Below are 17,494 nucleotides of genomic sequence, written 5' to 3'. Positions count from 1 at the left end.
GAAATAAATCATTCTAGGTTGCGATGCCATTAGACCAGTCACTGAGTACAATGTCCCCTGAGGTAGATACCTTGTCAGGAATATGCAAAAACTGGAGCACACACACAGATTCCACACAAAGAAAAAAGAAAAACATGATGTAATCAACGTGTCCTATGTGGACTTGATCCTTATTTTGGTCTACTACAAACTGCTAAGAAGCAATTCATGCCTGGCCTACAAAGCATCCTCTAATCCAGCCTCAATGGACCTGTTGCACACCTGTAAAATAGCATTAGAAACACCATCAAGGGACCTCAACACTGCCAGTAGCGTAATTAAAACATGTTGGAGAGACAGGTATGTGCATCAGACTGCTTGTTCTCTGGAACAGGCTTCCCATTCATGTGATGCCTAGTTATTCCCTACATTTTTTCAAGTGTAACCTGGACCAGTGGATGGGGAATCATAAGTTTACCCCTGGCCTGGCACCTGAAGCCTCTAAATGTTCAACCACTCATACCAATGTTACATACCCCCCCCCCCCGACAAAATAAATGTGATCTAAAACTACATCTGGAAAGTATGGCTAGGCTTAAAAAGGCTCTTCGGAGTTGTAAGGCTAGCAACCACTATGATCATGTTTCTGTCCAGCAAAATGCAAATTATTTTGAGTATGCCTATCTTTTTTCCACAAACCTTTCAAAAGTGGCTCTCCCTAGCACAGATTCGGTAAACAGATTAATAACAGAACAATGCTTCCTCTCATCCATACAACCTCACTCAGAAAATGAGGCCTGAATTTCAGCATCTAACTTCTCTAGTGCACACTGCAGTGTTTAGGATAAACTTTTTTTTTTTTTCATCTCGCCTTTAAGCATCCCTGTGACTAGCACTTGCTCTAATACCTGCTGGAAAGCACTAGGAAGCCTTAAACTGATACAAGCACTCAACTCTCCTTATTAAGGAGGAGAAATGAATCACATGCACTAAAACAGCCTATAATTGCAAAGTACCTTGCTAAGGTAAGGGAAAACAGCTCCTGTATTTTTCAAAAAAAAAAAAGCGCCAAACCAGGCATGTCCAAGGGTCAGCTTCCATTGATTTCTCCTGTCCACCTGGTAAATCTGGGCATACTGGGCCAATGCAGCAATTGCCTCATATGTACACAGACAGCCCTCTCCTCCTACCACCCAACACTACAACCTGTGAGAGATGCACTTACATAGCCAAACTGGAAGCAAAGCTCTCTCCACCCAAGATTGTGCTAGATAGTCAAGAGAAGGTTAACACCCGCACTACACCTCAAGCAACACATAGCCCTTCTAAACTCACACCACCAACACCCACACATAGCAACACTAAATCCACATTTGCGGAGGCCCTTAACTGTAACCTGCCCAAGCAACAAGGACCTCAGAAGCCGAAACGCAAACTAACACCAATCACAACCAAAGTGTCACACAGTTCACAACACCAGTGTGCCACCCAGCAACAGCCCCTAAGGCAAGACAACGTATCCAAAACTTTAGTCATAGGTGACTTTATAGTCAGGCACACTGAAGTCCCACTCACCAGGCTGAACAAGGAGAAAATTACAGTAAGCTGCCTGTCGGGTGCCAGGATCCGCCACATAACTCATGCACTCAAGTCACTCCACAAGTACAAATATGACCATTGTCCATGTTGGAGTGAATGACTTGAGATGTACCTCCCCGGACTACATGAAGAGAGGCATGAAAGAGCTCTCAGATCATGTGGCCCAGGCAGGTATGACCCTAGCCCTGAATAGCATCCTGCCTTCTCCCAGAATGATACCACAATATAAGGACAAAATGATCGACTTCAACAATTGGCTAATCTTCTGATGTCATTCAAAGGGGATCCAGTATCTCTCTGCCTGGGACATCATGATCGACAGACCACGATGCTTTGCCAGAGATGGCCTGCACCTGTCGCCCCTGGGATTTAGGTTATTGGCTAAGGCTCTTGCCACCCCTATAGTGCCTTTTTAGGCAAAGTTCAAAGGACAAAACCACCACCGTAACAGGTACAAGCATGCAAAATCTGAAGGTAATGCTACTCAACGCCAGAAGTCTAAACCTCAAAATGCACTCTCTCGAGGCACTCCTAAAAATGGAGAACATCGATATCTGTGCAGTAACTGAGACCTGGTTCAAGGGCTCCAGAGAGCACCCCTGCAATACAAGGCTACAACTCTTACTACATTTTTAGACCATCAAACCAGAATCGAAACCCTAAAGGTGGAGGAGTGTCCATATTCACACCACCAGGTGCAAGTAACACTAGGTAAGACTGCAATCCAAATTGTAGCTTGCTACAGATCCCCCACCATGCCCCAAGATTCTCACTACACCTTTCTAAACATACTAGAAAATATTAATACACAACTAAACACCCTAATACTGGGTGACTTCAACTATCCTGCCATTAACTGGGAAAACTACTCATATACCAACACCTTTGCCCAACAGTTCTTGGAATTCATAAATTCCAACGCCCTGGATCAACTAATCCATAGTCCCACCAGGGGCTCCAATATCCTAGACCTAGTCATTACCAACAAGGGAAATCGATGCTCCACACCTATGGTCACCCCATCGTTGGTCAGGTCAGACCATAAGCTAATCACCCTCAACATCAACATCCACATCCCACCCCCACCCCCCAAGTAAGGAAATCTCCATAAAAAACTTCTCCAAAGCCAACTTCATGCTACTCAAGTCAGAAGTTACAAACTTCATGACACCCATGCAGACTGGAACTGAAAGTTCGACTGCTGAGTCCTACACCAAGGCACTGTACGAGCACATACACTCATGCATGAATCGTGCTATCCCAAATAGAATCAAGATGCTCTCCTCCAAAAAAAAAAGGAAGTCAATCTGGTGGTCTCCTGCCATAAACAAACTTTACAACTAAAGGCGAGACTGTTGCAGAAAAGAGGAAAATCCCAGGATGCAAAAACCTCCCTTACCAGCCTCAGTAAGAAGCTGAGATTCCTCATAAAATCCTCCAAAGCTAGTTATGAAGATAAAATTGCCAAAGATTCCAAAGACAACCACAAGGCATTCTATAACTATGTCAAGAATCTAAATGGCAATGCTCAGATCTGCTCTGAGCTACAACAGAATGGCATTAAATATAATGATCCCAAGGATATTGCCAATATCCTGGCAGATCGATTCAGTGCCAGCTTCACCCCCACTCACCCCCTAAATGGCCCATCTCGATACTGGAAGATTGCCAGATTCCGGTAATAACGGCCACATAGGTAAAAAACGCACTCTCCAAAGCTAAGAATACAGCATCCATGGGATCAGATGACATCCCGGGGCGGCTGTGTACTACATGAACTGGCACCTCACCTAAGTGTCATGTTTAATCATACCCTCACCTCAGGCTTCGTGCCCACTGAGTGGCTCACAGCTACAGTTATCCCACTCCACAAGGGGGGGTCCACCTTGGATCCCGGGAACTACCGCCCCATCAGTCTGACAAGTCTGATATGCAAGGCCATGGAATGTATTATCATGGAACTTATAAACAAAGACATTGGCAACCTTCAAACACTGGACCCCACCCAGTTTGGGTTTGTGAAGGGCAGATCGTGTCTTCTGAACCTGACTGACTTCTTCGAATCAGTCTCCAGAGCCGTGGACGAGGGTAAAGCAGTCCACACTGCCCATCTGGACCTTGCCAAGGCCTTTGACACCATCCCCCACTCTAGAAGCATAGACAAACGTACTAAGCTAGGCATTAATCCCTACGTCACTCGATGGGTTGCCAACTGGCTTACTGACAGAACCCACACTGTAAAAGTAGCTGACTATCCAGCTCCAGACACGTGACAAGTGGAGTACCTCAGGGTTCAGTCCTGGGACCTCTCTTGTTTGGCATCTACTTCTCTGAAGTACAGGCCAACGCTAAGGGACTCTGGCTAACAAAGTTCGCAGATGACTGCAAACTGGAAGCCATTATTGAATCCCCAAATTATGTGGATACTCTACAAAAGAGTCTTATAGAAAGTTTGGTGCCAGAGCCATGGGCTCAAGCTCAATGCCAAGAAATGTATAGTTATCCCCTTTGGTGAAAAAACATGTACCCGTGAATTACCACATAGGTGGCAGTACACTAAACACCGAAAGTGTGATAAGGGACTTAGGGACACAGGTGGACAGTGGTCTCACCTTCAATAACCACATCGCCACAACAGTCAGGAAATCCTTCTATGTGGCACACCTTATGACTAAGGGCTTTTCATCCAGAAAAAAGGAGATCATTGTCCCACTGTACTCATCCCTCATTAGACCCATTATATAATACAATGCTCCATTTGGTATGTACCTCTCAAGACATCTCCAACTGGAAAGGTCGCAGAAATACCTCACTAAAAGAATCACAGGCCTAAAGCAGATGCCCTATGCTGACCACCTTAAAAAACTCCAGCTATACTTTGTCGAATATTGTCTACTCTGAGGCGATCTCTGCTTAACATACAAGGCCATATCAAACCCAGAGCTGTTGGACATGTTACACTTAAAGAAATCCCAATCCCTCAGAACTACACGCTCCAGGGATCTAAACCTTATCACAATAAACAAAACATGCGGGAGGGATAGGTTCGTGACCCAGAGACTCCCCAGACTCTGGAATAGACTGCCCATACATGTCAAGCAGAGCGCCTCTTTGGCCCTCTTCAAAAGGAACCTTGATGATTGGATGGGAGATAGGAAATTCACCCCGGGGATCACGTCAGTCACTCTGCTAGACAGGGGTCCAGGGAAGTAAATAGTGTGGGAATAAATAGCCAGAGAATTGTTATGGCTTGGCTTGTATAGGCCCCAGGGCCGACAGCCTAGTACCAACCTATGAACAGCACTGTTATTTTTGTACCTCATGTTCCTCCTTTCTGCTAACACTACCGTTATACAGAACTCATTCTTCTCATCCTACCTGCATCTCATCACACACCAGCTTACCCAGTTAAATCTTTCAACTTCGTTCTCACTCTCTCTACATATGCCCAGCCCTTCAGGCAATGACAGGTCTGCGTCTACGGAATGCCTGCACACTACTACTGCTGTTATTACCATGCAGCTCACAAACCCTTTGTTCTCACCCTGCCAATGAAGCAATTGTAATCAACACCTGCACACTTGCATCATCATCTTTCAGTTGTTCCCGTTAGGGGTCGCCACAGCGGATCACCTGTTTCCATTTCTTCCTGTCCTCTGCATATTGCTCTGTCACACCAACCACCTCACCACATCCATAAACCTTATCTTAGGCCTTCCTCTTTTCCTCTTACCTGGCAGCTTCATCCTCAGCATCTTTTTCCCCAATATACTCTGCATCCCTCCTCACCACATGTCCAAACCAATGTAATCTTGCCTCTCTGGCTTCGTCTCCAAACCTTCCAACCTGGGCTGACCCTCTAATATACTTATTCCTAATCCTGTCCACCATCGTCACACCCAGTGAAAATCTTATCTTTAACTCTGCCACACCCAGTTCAAACTCCTGCCTTTTTGTCAATGCCACTGTCTCCAACCCATATAACATAGCTGGTCTCACTACCCTCTTCTAGACCTTCCCTTTCACTCTTACTGGTACTCACCTGTCACAAATCACTCCTCACACTCTTCTCCACCCACTCCACCCTGCCTGTACTCTCTTCTTCACCTCTCTTCCACAATCACCGTTACTCTGAACTATTGACCCCAAGTATTTAAACTCATCCACCTTCGCCACCTCTACTCCCTGGATCCACACCATTCCTCTATCCTCCCTCTCATTCACACACATATATTCTGTCTTAGTCCTACTGCCCTCCATTCCTCTTCTCTCTAGAACACATCTCCATCTCTCCAGGGTCTCCTCCACCTGTTCCCTACTCTCACTACAGATCACAATGTCATCTGCAAACATCATAGTTCACGGGGACTCCTGTCTGACCTTGTCTGTCAACCTGTCAATCCCCATTGCAAATAAGAAAGGGCTCAGAGCTGATCCTTGATGCAACCCCACCTCCACCTTAAACGCATCCGTCACACCCACAGCAGACCACACCGCTGTCACACCACCCTTGTACATATCCTGTACCACTCTTACATACTTCTCTGACATTCCTGACTTCCTCATACAATACCACAACTCCTCAATAGGCACCCTGTCATATGCTTTCTCCAAGTCCACAAAAAACACAATGCAACTCCTTCTGACATTCTCTGTACTTCTCCATCAACACTCTCAGAGCAAACATTGCATCTGTAGTGCTCTTTCCCGGCATGCAACCATACTGCTGATCACTAATCATCACGTCCCTTCTTAACCTAGCTTCCACTAATCTTTCCCATAACTTCATGCTGTGACTTAATTTAATCCCCCTGTAGTTACTACAGCTCTGCACATCACCCTTATTCTTAAAAAATCGGTACCAAAACACATTTGCTCCATTCCTCAGGCGTCCTCTCACTTTCCAAGATTTCATTAAACAATCTAGTTAAAAACTCGACTGCCATTTCACCTAAACACCTCCATGCTTCCACAGGTATGTCATCTGGGCCAACAGCCTTTCCATTCTTCATCCTCTTCATAGCTATCCGGTATGTCACCTGGGCCAACAGCCTTTCCATTCTTCATCCTTTTCATAGCCATCCTTACTTCCTCCTTGCTAATACTCACAATTACATTTCCACCATTTGATCCTTGGTGCTGCCCTCACACTCCTCTTCCTCACCAATGTCATCCTACACACCACCATCCTATGCTGCCTACCAACCCAGCCACTGGGGATGCACAAGCCAGTGCATTTCTTTGTGCAGGTCCCAAGCCCGGATAAATGAGGAGGGCTGCGTCAGGAAGGGCATCCGGCGTAAAACTTCGCAAAAAAATTTCATGTGGATACCTGCACACTTGCAACGTGTATGAATAAGGAATTGGAAACCCGTCACAACGTAGGTGTGGCCAAGTCACCACTGTGGCTTACTTACACCAAAGATGAGTAACCACTGACACTGTAACCAGTGGCAGCACACAGTCCAGTACAACACATGCATTCTCAGGAAGGCCACCACCACAAAAACTGTAGTAGCGACAAAATCCAGAAGGTACAACAGGGTCAGAGCATGGAACCTCTGCTCCAAGGTCCATGATCACTAAGGCAGTCTACAGAGCCAAAGAATAACCAACAATGTCCCATACCAAACTCCATTACATCAGCCAAAACCTGTTAAGATGGGATCAGCAGGAATTTCCCCCAGTTTATGGTGACCAGCAGGAACAGCAGTCAAGGAACCACCCATTCTGGGAACAGTCAGTCCCTCATGGGACCACCAGGAACATTCAGTCCCTCATGGGACCACCATGAGCCAGTAATCCAGACAAAGGAATACACAGAGTGCTGCCTTCTGTAAGGTTTTTATTACCCTGCTCAATACACCCTGCAAACCCTCTTGGGTGTAGAGGAAAATCGAAACTGCAGCTCTCTGCACACAACTGATGCCACCCCCCCCCCCCCCACACACACACATACTTTCCTCCCGAGGAGAAGAAAAAAAAGATGATTTTCTGCATACCTTACAAATCTATGTACCAAAAATGTTCTTATCCACAAATTATCTACCAGGCATCCTATGGCAACAGCTACATGGCACACAGACGGTTGTCATATGTAACTTGGCAACAATGTTTGTGCTACAGTTACTACAGCCTAGGATGGCACAAAAACAGCTCATTCCTTAGAGAACCCAGATGAGAACAAAGTGTTAAAACCCTTGGCCACAGAAAGAAAGGACAGCCTCACTAACCAGTATGACGTGTACAGTCAAGATAAGCCCACACAGCTGGGTGAGAACCTGAATGATCTACAACATGGCTGCCCAATATTCTCAAGCCACAGCAAACTTGGAGGGAAATAAGATTCTGTGGGCAGCCCTAGGCTATAAACAGGATAGTGACTGAACAGTGGAGTGAAGAAAGCAACTTCCTCTTGGGCAACGGTAAACAGGATGACCTGACCTTGCAAAGATGAAGGCTCAAAACAAGTCTTCCAAAGTGTAAAGTGTCTGTTTTGTCTTTAAGAGGTCAGCCATTAGACCTTGAGAAAGCTGTACAAATGAAACCTCCCTACTGAATGGAGCATACAATATAGACAGCCTAAGATAGTCTCGGATAGCCTGACCCTTTCACAGTTGTACCACATTGCGTAATTAGCAAATGTGTTTTCCTGCACAACAGTAAGTATCTTCCATTAGCCTTCTACCAACTGTAGGAAGTCTGAGCCTCAACTGTGATTCCTAAAGTGGGAAGAAACCTATGGAAAAGTCTCGGGTTGTTAGTGCCATTACAGAGCTACTGTCGGATGAAACAAGGGGCATGTTCCGGCCACTTTCAAACAGCACTACTCACTTGTTAGCAAGAGAGGCTATAAGATTCCTGCCCTATAATGGTGTATGACCAGGTTGAATCACTGCAATTTAACAGTGGTGTTTCACGATCCACTCTTCTTGCATATCTTGTCTCATTTCATGCCACACTCTTCTTGCGCATCGTCTCATTATTTCACGCTACACTCTTCGTGCATATCTTGTCTCATTATCACGCCACACTCTTCCTGCATATCTTGTCTCATTCATGCCGCACTCTTCTTGCGTATCTTCTCATTATTTCACGCCGCACTCTTCTTGTATATCTTGTCTCATTTCACAGCGCACTCTCTTGTGTATCTTGTCTCATTTCACAACGCGCTCTTCTTGCGTATCTTGTCTCATTATTTGGTCACCACACAACATGTTACAAACTCACCAGTGTGCATGGCACAAGTCACGACAGAGTTCCAAACTGTGGCAGCAGGGGAAAACACCCAAGTAGGAGGGGCTACTAGATCCCTTTTCCAGTCTTGCACATTAAGTCATGATGGTGGGTGGTGTAGACAGTCCTGACCACAGGAATTTCATAGACAAAAATGTTACAACATAAGGTTGTATGAACCCAAACAATGAGCTAACCAGAAGGGCTCCTGATGATTTAGAGAGACTTCTGAGAGACTGCATACTGACTGCTACGACACTAGCATTTAACAATTAGGGTACAGGTTTAAAACCTGCAAACAATGCATGAACTAGGGTGGGCAACTAAACCACAGAATGTACACGGCAAATGGACCATGTGACTATTTACACATTGCCAGTCCCCATCCCTTAAGACACACACTGGGAGGTAAAATTGTGAAAAATGTATTCAAGTGTATAATCCCTTCATAAATGAAGACAGCATGTCAAATTTCTTGACCTAAACAGGATGTCTGTTCCAGAAAAGGGGTAACCTTGTCCAGGTGTGGAAACCAGAAACAGATGACAAGAAACAGAACAGTATTCCAAATGGCACAATCCAGGACAATGAAAGAACTAATCAAGCTTACTGTTACTTATTCATCCACCAGAAGAGAAGAGGTAACTAGCTTGACTGCAAAAGTGCTGCAAGTGACGGTGGCTAACTGGGTAAGGAAGTGTGTAAAATACGCTTGCTGCACATCCTTTGGTTTAAAAACAAAATGAATTAAGTGTTGTTTTACTGCACGTGTGATGGCGCAATGAGGATGGAAGCAAACACAGCAACCCAATAGCCAAATAAAATGGTGGTCAATGAGGGCAGATGCACCAAAGGGTGACTCTACTCACCAAAACGGTGTAAAACACTAATTAGTGAATCAAATACAATAAAGGGACACTTACTTGGCTACGATACTATCATTCTTCGCCAGCCTTAGAATTGCATCATCAGACTCACCCTAGAAAGAAAAAAGGAAAAGTATATCAAAATTCTATACTCTAGAATCAAAAGACAAGAATGTTTTCCAAGTTCAGGCAAGCATTACATTTTAATGAGTCAGCAATGTATTTATTAGAGAGCTTTATTTGATGGGCTGGAAACAAAAAGGGTGAACAACTGCTGAAGACCCCAATACTTCTATTATTAAGACTGCAGCATCACCTATTACCCCTCATTAAGTAGCATGTGCTTTGGGTGTAGTAGTGACAAAAATGTGCTTTTTGGGCTCTACGTCGGTACTGTGAAGTTAAAAATATTGCAACCGCTGTAGTGCTAATAACATATTCCACTGCTCAAAGGACAGACTCGGTACATTTAAAACACGGGTGATCTAAAATTTAACACTTTTTTAGATGCCTCATCTATATCCCAAATCATAACACCCACAAGGTCACGCTAAGAGAAATGGGTGTGTTTCTTTTCTCCAGTCTAACTTTGAAGTTAATGTACTTTAATTACAGGGCTGCTTACCTTCCCCACAAAAATCTTTAAAATGATGTTATGCTAAATCATCACTACGGTCAGTTGAGGTTGAACGATACAAGTCGACCTCATTGAGCTTTCCCATCAATACAAACAAGCAGACCACTTTCTTCTATCTGAAAAATAAAATTTATAAAACCAGTAACAAAACAGAACAATACTTACCATTCTTCTGATGGCACCACAGATGGCATAGGTTTTAAACTGTCCACTGAATCTCCCTGTGGTCTTGTCAACCTGCAGAAACACAGAAAAAAAACTTTAACCATTACATCCATGATGTTGTACACCAATCCAGATGCTGCCACTGTTTTACTACAAAAACACATATACAAACATCATATTGCTCATTAATGACTCGCAACTAGATAATGTCTGCTGATCCACACGTGACCTCATTTTTTGTAGGTGGCTTGAAGCAGACAGAATGCGTCTGTTTGAAGTTAACACAGGCACATCATGACCAACTGACTATGGATCATCTTACCACCATTAAGTACACCACCAAGATAGATTACTAATGTTTAAAGACATTTTTTGCAGGGTGGCACTCCCCCCCCCCCTTAATATGGGGGCCCAGCTCCATACCCACAGAATTCAATTATCTTTGTTCCTCTGCCCCCCCCCCTAATGAAGCCACAGATATCAATGGTATTATATAGAGACACGTCCAAGTGAGCTAAGCATGATATGCTGTCTCAGTCACCTACAGGTGACCTAAACACTTCCACCCACAGAAAAAAGCAGACCATCACAATGAACCCATATGAGACGGCTCCAAAGGCACACACCACAATTCTGGTTTTTGGTTGGTGGGAGAGGGGGGGGTGTATGTGTGGGCTTGTATTGTATTTATGCATATATACATTGTTTTGGTATATATATATATATATATATATATATAGGACTTTAGACCCTTACATCAGTAAAATGATGTGTGGGTATGTATTGTATATAGGCATATACACATTGTTTTTGTATATACATACAGGACTTTGGATCTATCCATCATTTGGGTTATAAGCAAGGGACCCAATACTACTACTAGTATAGGGTAGGATCAGTTCACTAAATTAGTTTTAGTGACTTTGTTTGTAAATACTATCGTGCTTTTCAGAAATATGGAGGCAACATTCTGTCAGTGCAGGTTAATATATTTAGTAAGCACATTAGACTCTCACCAGCTTTAGAGGGCTTGGCTGGTTTGGGTTGATGATTTCCCACATTCAAGGCAGCTGTTTCTGTTTTTTATTGTTGTTTTTTACTGATGGAATTATACCTCGCTTTATGTGGGGTTATGTATTTGTTTGTTTATTATCATTATTATTTTTAATATGAATATATGTTTTAATATGATATAGAACAATAGTATTTATGGTTTATACATGTGGTTTGTATTGATTTTTAAAATAGTATGTATAACAGGTTCTTTCAGAACTTATTGAAAGGTTTTATGTATTCAATAGTAACGTTTTTAATTGTAGGTGGGTCCTCAATTATGAGGTCATTAACAAGGGTAAAAAGTATTTAAGTTAAGTTTTCCCTTGAATGCATTGTTTCGTCTGAAGAAGGTGGGATATTGAGCCTACCGAAAGTTCTTGTGTGTAATAAAAGTGCTTACAATATTATATTTACTAAGCGACTATTTGCTTTCATTGGATTCACTGAATTTATCGCTGCAGGACTGTTTCCTTAGAGGTTTTTGTGTTCATTGGTTTGTTTGGCGGTTTGAGTTCGACACACCACAATTCTAAACACAAATCAAAATAAAAGTGAACATCTTTTAATACAGTGCCAAAAAATACTAGTGTTAAGTTAAAGATGTAGATTCTCACCTCAGCAATGTTGAGCTGAATAGAGGCGTGGTCTTTGGCTCCAATTATTCTATTGCTAGCGGAACTATTAGCATAAAGAAAAAGCAACATAGCAAACAGGTTAATTTTTCCAGCCTACAAACAGTTACTTAACAGACTGCACTTTTGTCTGCAATTTTTCAGCATAAATTTCAATCAGCTCCAGAAAAACCCGAACTACTGGAAAAAAATTAACAGGCAGTGAAGGACTGGGAGAGTCTTGTTTGCTGCGGTCTGTGTCAGATATCACATCTTGTATGGGAAGCCAGACCAGCATGTACACCGCTAACACAGTGATACAGTGCTTCACAAAAGGGACACTGAATTCCATACAGATGTCCGATTTGTACTGCACACACACACTGGTAGCAATTACAACATAACACAGCAGAAAATTACACACTTCTGCATTTTGATGATTTTTTTGGGGTGGGGAACCCAAAGACATTAACACTCTAAACAAGACTAGCAGTGAAAGTATACAGGAAGACCCTTCAATACAGAAATGAGGTTTAAAAATGAGGGGGGTATGGCCTTGTAACATACTGTCTAAAAGACAGTGATACAGTGTTAAGCGAGTAAGGTTCAAAACACTTGGGAATGGCAGTTGCAACACTAAGAAAGTTGAGACGGACCTGGGATCCTTAGCTATCAACAGCTCCCATATTTTTTTTCATCTAGGTGGTTCTCAATGTCAGATTTTGTTACTGCATTAATACATCCACATGCAACTCATTTTTTCTCCCAGATGAATATAGCAGCACAAAATCAAACCTGCAAGACATGCAGACTGCCTGTGAAGAGTCTCAAGCAGAACACATCCGGAGGACTCAAAATAAAAACAAGTATTAACCCAAGATTGGCTGTGCTGTGGAGTTAGAAATGCTAGCCTAAGAGAGAGGGAATGGGAGAGGGAAAACTCCACATCGAAAAAAAATCAAGCTTTTGAAATGGCTGGGGTAAACCAGTAGCAAGGCATTTCCATGACTGTTGCATGCATTCTTCCAGCACCACTATGCTACTGCAGAGAACAGAGTGCCACTTTGGCTGCCCCATGTTCATTAATACACTGTTAATGAGGATAAATCTACAGCAGAGCAAGAAAGTGGCAACATCATGAAATTTCAAAATACTCTAAACCAAAGGCTTCGCATTTTAAGACAGCAGATGAACAGAATATCAGTAGAGGGGGAAAACACGAGAGTTGGGTTCTACTTCAAAATACACTTTTATACACGAGATAAAAACAAATAAACACCATCATTTTTTTCCTCAATTCACCTTTTCAAAATACAGCACACACTTGTTGTTGGGAACCTATAAATTTCGCTAAGCAACCAGAATTAAAGCACACTGGCTATAAAAGATGCATTAAGAACTGGGGCTGTTCAGATGCCTATAGATCTAGAAAGACTGCAAGGATGAAACTCAATTACCATAACTACAACATAAAATTTAAAACGAGTCCTCAAACAAGTGAATGGGACTCAAAAATATGCACACACCCTTCAGTTTTCCATTATGATATACATATGGGGAGTTATCCATGATTTAGTATTTTTAAAAGAAAGCCATTAATAGAAAAAAACAGACAGCTCAGATACATACCTGCCGCTGACTGACACAAAAAAATAAATAACTCACCATTTGCGGGGGACATACAAGTCCACAAACTCGCCAGCGTCGTTCTGCATTCTGAATTAAAGTAGTCAAGGCAGAATCTGTAACAAAATGCATAGTAGTTAGGAACTTGTCTGCACCACAGGGCTCCAAGTAAACTGTACTAAAACCTTAAGCTCACATTTCCATTTCAAATTCCGCTTCCACCTACACTAGGAAGAAGAAGCAACCTAATATTCAACCTAGTGTGCTATCCAATAGCAGACTGTTCACAACAGAGCCTATTTTAGGATAACACTTCTTTGGGACATCTCCAGACAAGTAGTTGCTTGACATTTTTTTTAGTTCATGTTAAATCTCTACAGACAACTACTCACCCTTCAAATGCATCATTTACCTGATCAAGACATAAACGGGCACATATTCTTGATCTTCCATGCCATTAGGGAGCCAAAGGTCCTAGGTCTCTCGTATACCAGAACCAGCAAATAAACAAAACAAGGTGGCAACACTGGTTAACTACTCAGCACCTTCCCCACCTCTGGAATAGACTCCTGTGGCAAATACTGGAAAAATCTTAACTAGCTTGATATTCTACTCCTCCCTGTATGAAACGGAAAAACAGACAGTATTACACCATCAAACTACAGCGACTCCTCTCTTTCAGCCTCCCCATCATTTGACCTCCTCAATATGTTCCTTTAACTGCACCAATCTAACCAGATAGGCCCACTGGGCATGCAAGAGCAACAAGGAGCAATGTCTGGTTAAAGGACTTGCTCAAAGTCACACAGTAAATAATCCAAAAAAAGGAGCAAAACTCCTGAACCGGAACATAAATGTCCAAAAATAAAGTGAAAATGACCAGGTAGCATAAGTCACAGGAACACTTTATTGTTAAAACCACAGTTAAGCACTTCCCCCTGTAAAAGGTATCTTCAGAACCATTAACGAATCGTTAAGATTGAAGATGTCATTTACAGGCGAAAGCGCTTAGCCATGGTTTTAACAGTGAAGTGTTCCTGTCACCTGTGCTACCTGCTTTATTTAAAGTCACACAGTAGGTGAATAAGAGCAGAGGGAATCAAACACTGTACCATAGGAATGAGCACTCTGCCCACTACCTATCTCTTTTAAGATTACTGTCACGGTCCCAAAACTAACCCATAAAGAATTCTGTTAACTACTTCACTGGCTAACAATTTCTCTCTTAATCCCAATTCCATACCTTTCAACAGTCAAAATTTTCACCTCATATTTGGCCTGTTCCTCATAAAATTTGTGACTTTCTAGCAAATCACCAGGGATTGAAGTAGCTAAATAATGACATACATGAGTTTCAGACTTTATGTCCTTCAGAAAAATTAATGCTAACACAAGACCTGTTAGTCTAGCCACTTTCTAAGCTTACAAGCTCAATATTTAAAATCTATCCTTATTTTGAACTTTTGTTCCCCAATTACATAGGCTATATCTAGATTTCTTTTACCAAGACGTTGAGAAGTATGCCCCAATCAGTAGAGTCTATCAGTACCCTATATGGCAAATCATTCAAGAGCATTAAGTTATGATTTCATTTTAGGGAACCGTCAAAGCACAGATACAGGCCCTGCAGCCCCATATGTCAAAGCAGCACTGAAAATGAATAATTCCTTAACCTTACTAATGGAGAAGCAAAAAAGTGTGTGATCTTGTTGTTTAATGCTCATTGACTGCTCATCATATAGTAGGCTTACAGAAGAGACTGCTAAGACAGTTTTACTGGTGGTGGTCGGGGGGGGGGGTAAACAACAGTCTGTACTGCAATGCTCCTCTTTCTGTCAAACAAGTCAAAACTAACTTTTGAAGTATTAACCCCCCCCCTCAACATGAGCAACCTTGTACTGCAGCTTTTTGTTTGCATTCTGTTAAAATACGCATCTACTGCCCTTTTGCAACCTGTAGCTTAAATAACATATGTACACATTTTCTTAACCTTGTTCTAGTACTTAATCTACATGCTACGACTCAGGGCTTCCTAATTATACTACTTTGTATATTTATTTCGTAGAGTGTATTTGTGCTCAGAGCCCAGGCTGTAATGGAAAAGAGTTTATAGATCAGCCCATCCACTTGGTGATCAAAAGAGCAGTAAGTAAACTTAAGACAACTGTTCCACCATCCACCTATCAAAACAAAGTGTAAATTACCAAGGAGCCCTCATGGGACTCAGTGGACCGGTACAGTGTTCACATATGAATATACCTCTAAATACTCTTATTTAAAATGTCCAGATTTTTGCCTCATATTCTTGATCTATTCCTCAATTTGTGGATTCTCTGGATTTTTGTGGTAAATCAGTGAAAACTAAATTCACTAAATAATGACAGGCATTTGAGTTTCAGACTTACCGTTCAAAAAATGCATAGTAGCAAACGAACTTTTACTTTAACAAATATCTAAGTTCATGAAAGCTACATTTAAAATCTATTCCTATTGTTTGTGCTTTGCCCCCTTCCCAAACTCCTGCTCACTATGTTTGCATTTATCCATATTTTCGTAGGAATGTTCACCTATGGGCATGGACTGCTACTGCACATCACTAGATGCCGCATGAAGTGTTAAGTACTGTAACAACACGCAGTGGAGTTAAATCTGACACACCGAGAGCAACCGGATTCCTATCGGTAGCGCGAAGACACCTAAGGCAGGCAGACAGACTCAGTAATTTAACTCTCCACACAAGAATTGGAAAAAATGTACCCAAAATGAACTTTTCCGTACTAACTACACGGCGCTAGACACTAATTACCCCTCCCCAATTTATTAATGTAACAGCCATTCCCGTATCAAAAAAACGGCAGAAATAATAATACTACGTAAAACTGCTCGCTTTTTGCTGATGTGACAATTTTACCCTACAGCAAAGTCTAATACCAAGACGGAACACAATGAAGGGGAGACTGGGCCACATGGTAAGTGAATTAGTACAAATACTGAGCAGCTAAGTTCTATCAATGCCTATGATAGTTCTAGCAACACCATCAACTGCCAGATGATCCAGCAAACCTGGCTACCTATAACCGAACATCCACAAAAGCCACTACACAACCCAAAACTTTACAAATTAAGTTTCTGTAGAGCCTCACCTCCTTGAGTTGAGATAACCAAATCCAAAAAGGAAGGAACCTCAATTTTACCGGAAGTTGTAAGAAGGTCCTACATAATGAGCGCCCTCCACAGCGGTCGCGTCCATCGTTAAAGCGCCCTCTGACGTGGTGGTTGTAGATTTACCTGAATACCACGTCTAATAACGGTGGAATTTTGTCTGCATTTTTGCGGTACTATAGGTGCTTCTCTGCAAACCAACAGTCAGATTTGGGGCACTTGCGTACTGCGAAAACATATATAATCTCTGGTAAACCTGCTGGGATAAAATATATTTCATACATTTCTGTAACCATACCTCTTAACCTTCTTAGAGCATGAAATCTGGACAAAGCCCCCAAAATAGGGTCACTTTTTTAAAATATTGTGCTTGCAAAGTTAGAAAGTTGATAGAATCATACCTCTCAAGTGTACCTCATTACGAGGAACGTACCTCATTTGGGGGTCTTAAAAAGTTCATGTTCCTCAAAGTTCCTCAATGTTCCACATTGAAAGACCCTATCACACATTCAGTGTTAGGAATTTTTTAAGTGAAATCCATGGTAAATAGAAATGAA

At 42.3% G+C, this 17,494-nt stretch overlaps 1 protein-coding gene across 2 annotated transcripts in view; it reads right to left on the bottom strand.

Moving 5' to 3' along the window:
• The window catches only part of RPS21 (ribosomal protein S21), a 42,699-nt gene extending 25,675 nt beyond the window's left edge, over window positions 1-17,024 (bottom strand). The window contains exons 1-5 of one of the 2 annotated variants that reach the window (XM_044090410.1): window positions 16,919-17,024; window positions 13,815-13,891; window positions 12,153-12,216; window positions 10,483-10,554; window positions 9,738-9,793 (exon numbers count right to left, since the gene is read on the bottom strand). In XM_044090410.1, coding sequence (XP_043946345.1) covers window positions 9,738-9,793; window positions 10,483-10,554; window positions 12,153-12,216; window positions 13,815-13,864 — 242 coding nt within the window. In that variant the 5' untranslated portion in view covers window positions 13,865-13,891; window positions 16,919-17,024. Of the gene's footprint in view, window positions 1-9,733; window positions 9,794-10,482; window positions 10,555-12,152; window positions 12,217-13,814; window positions 13,892-16,918 lie in introns of those variants that run through there. The other variant, XM_044090411.1, reaches the window with a different exon arrangement.
• Window positions 17,025-17,494: the final 470 nt, after the last annotated feature.

This window comes from Protopterus annectens, chromosome 12.part0, assembly GCF_019279795.1.
Source record: "Protopterus annectens isolate FY-2018-M chromosome 12.part0, PAN1.0, whole genome shotgun sequence".
Classification (NCBI taxonomy): domain Eukaryota; kingdom Metazoa; phylum Chordata; order Ceratodontiformes; family Protopteridae; genus Protopterus; species Protopterus annectens.
This window is presented reverse-complemented; position numbering and strand designations above follow the sequence as displayed.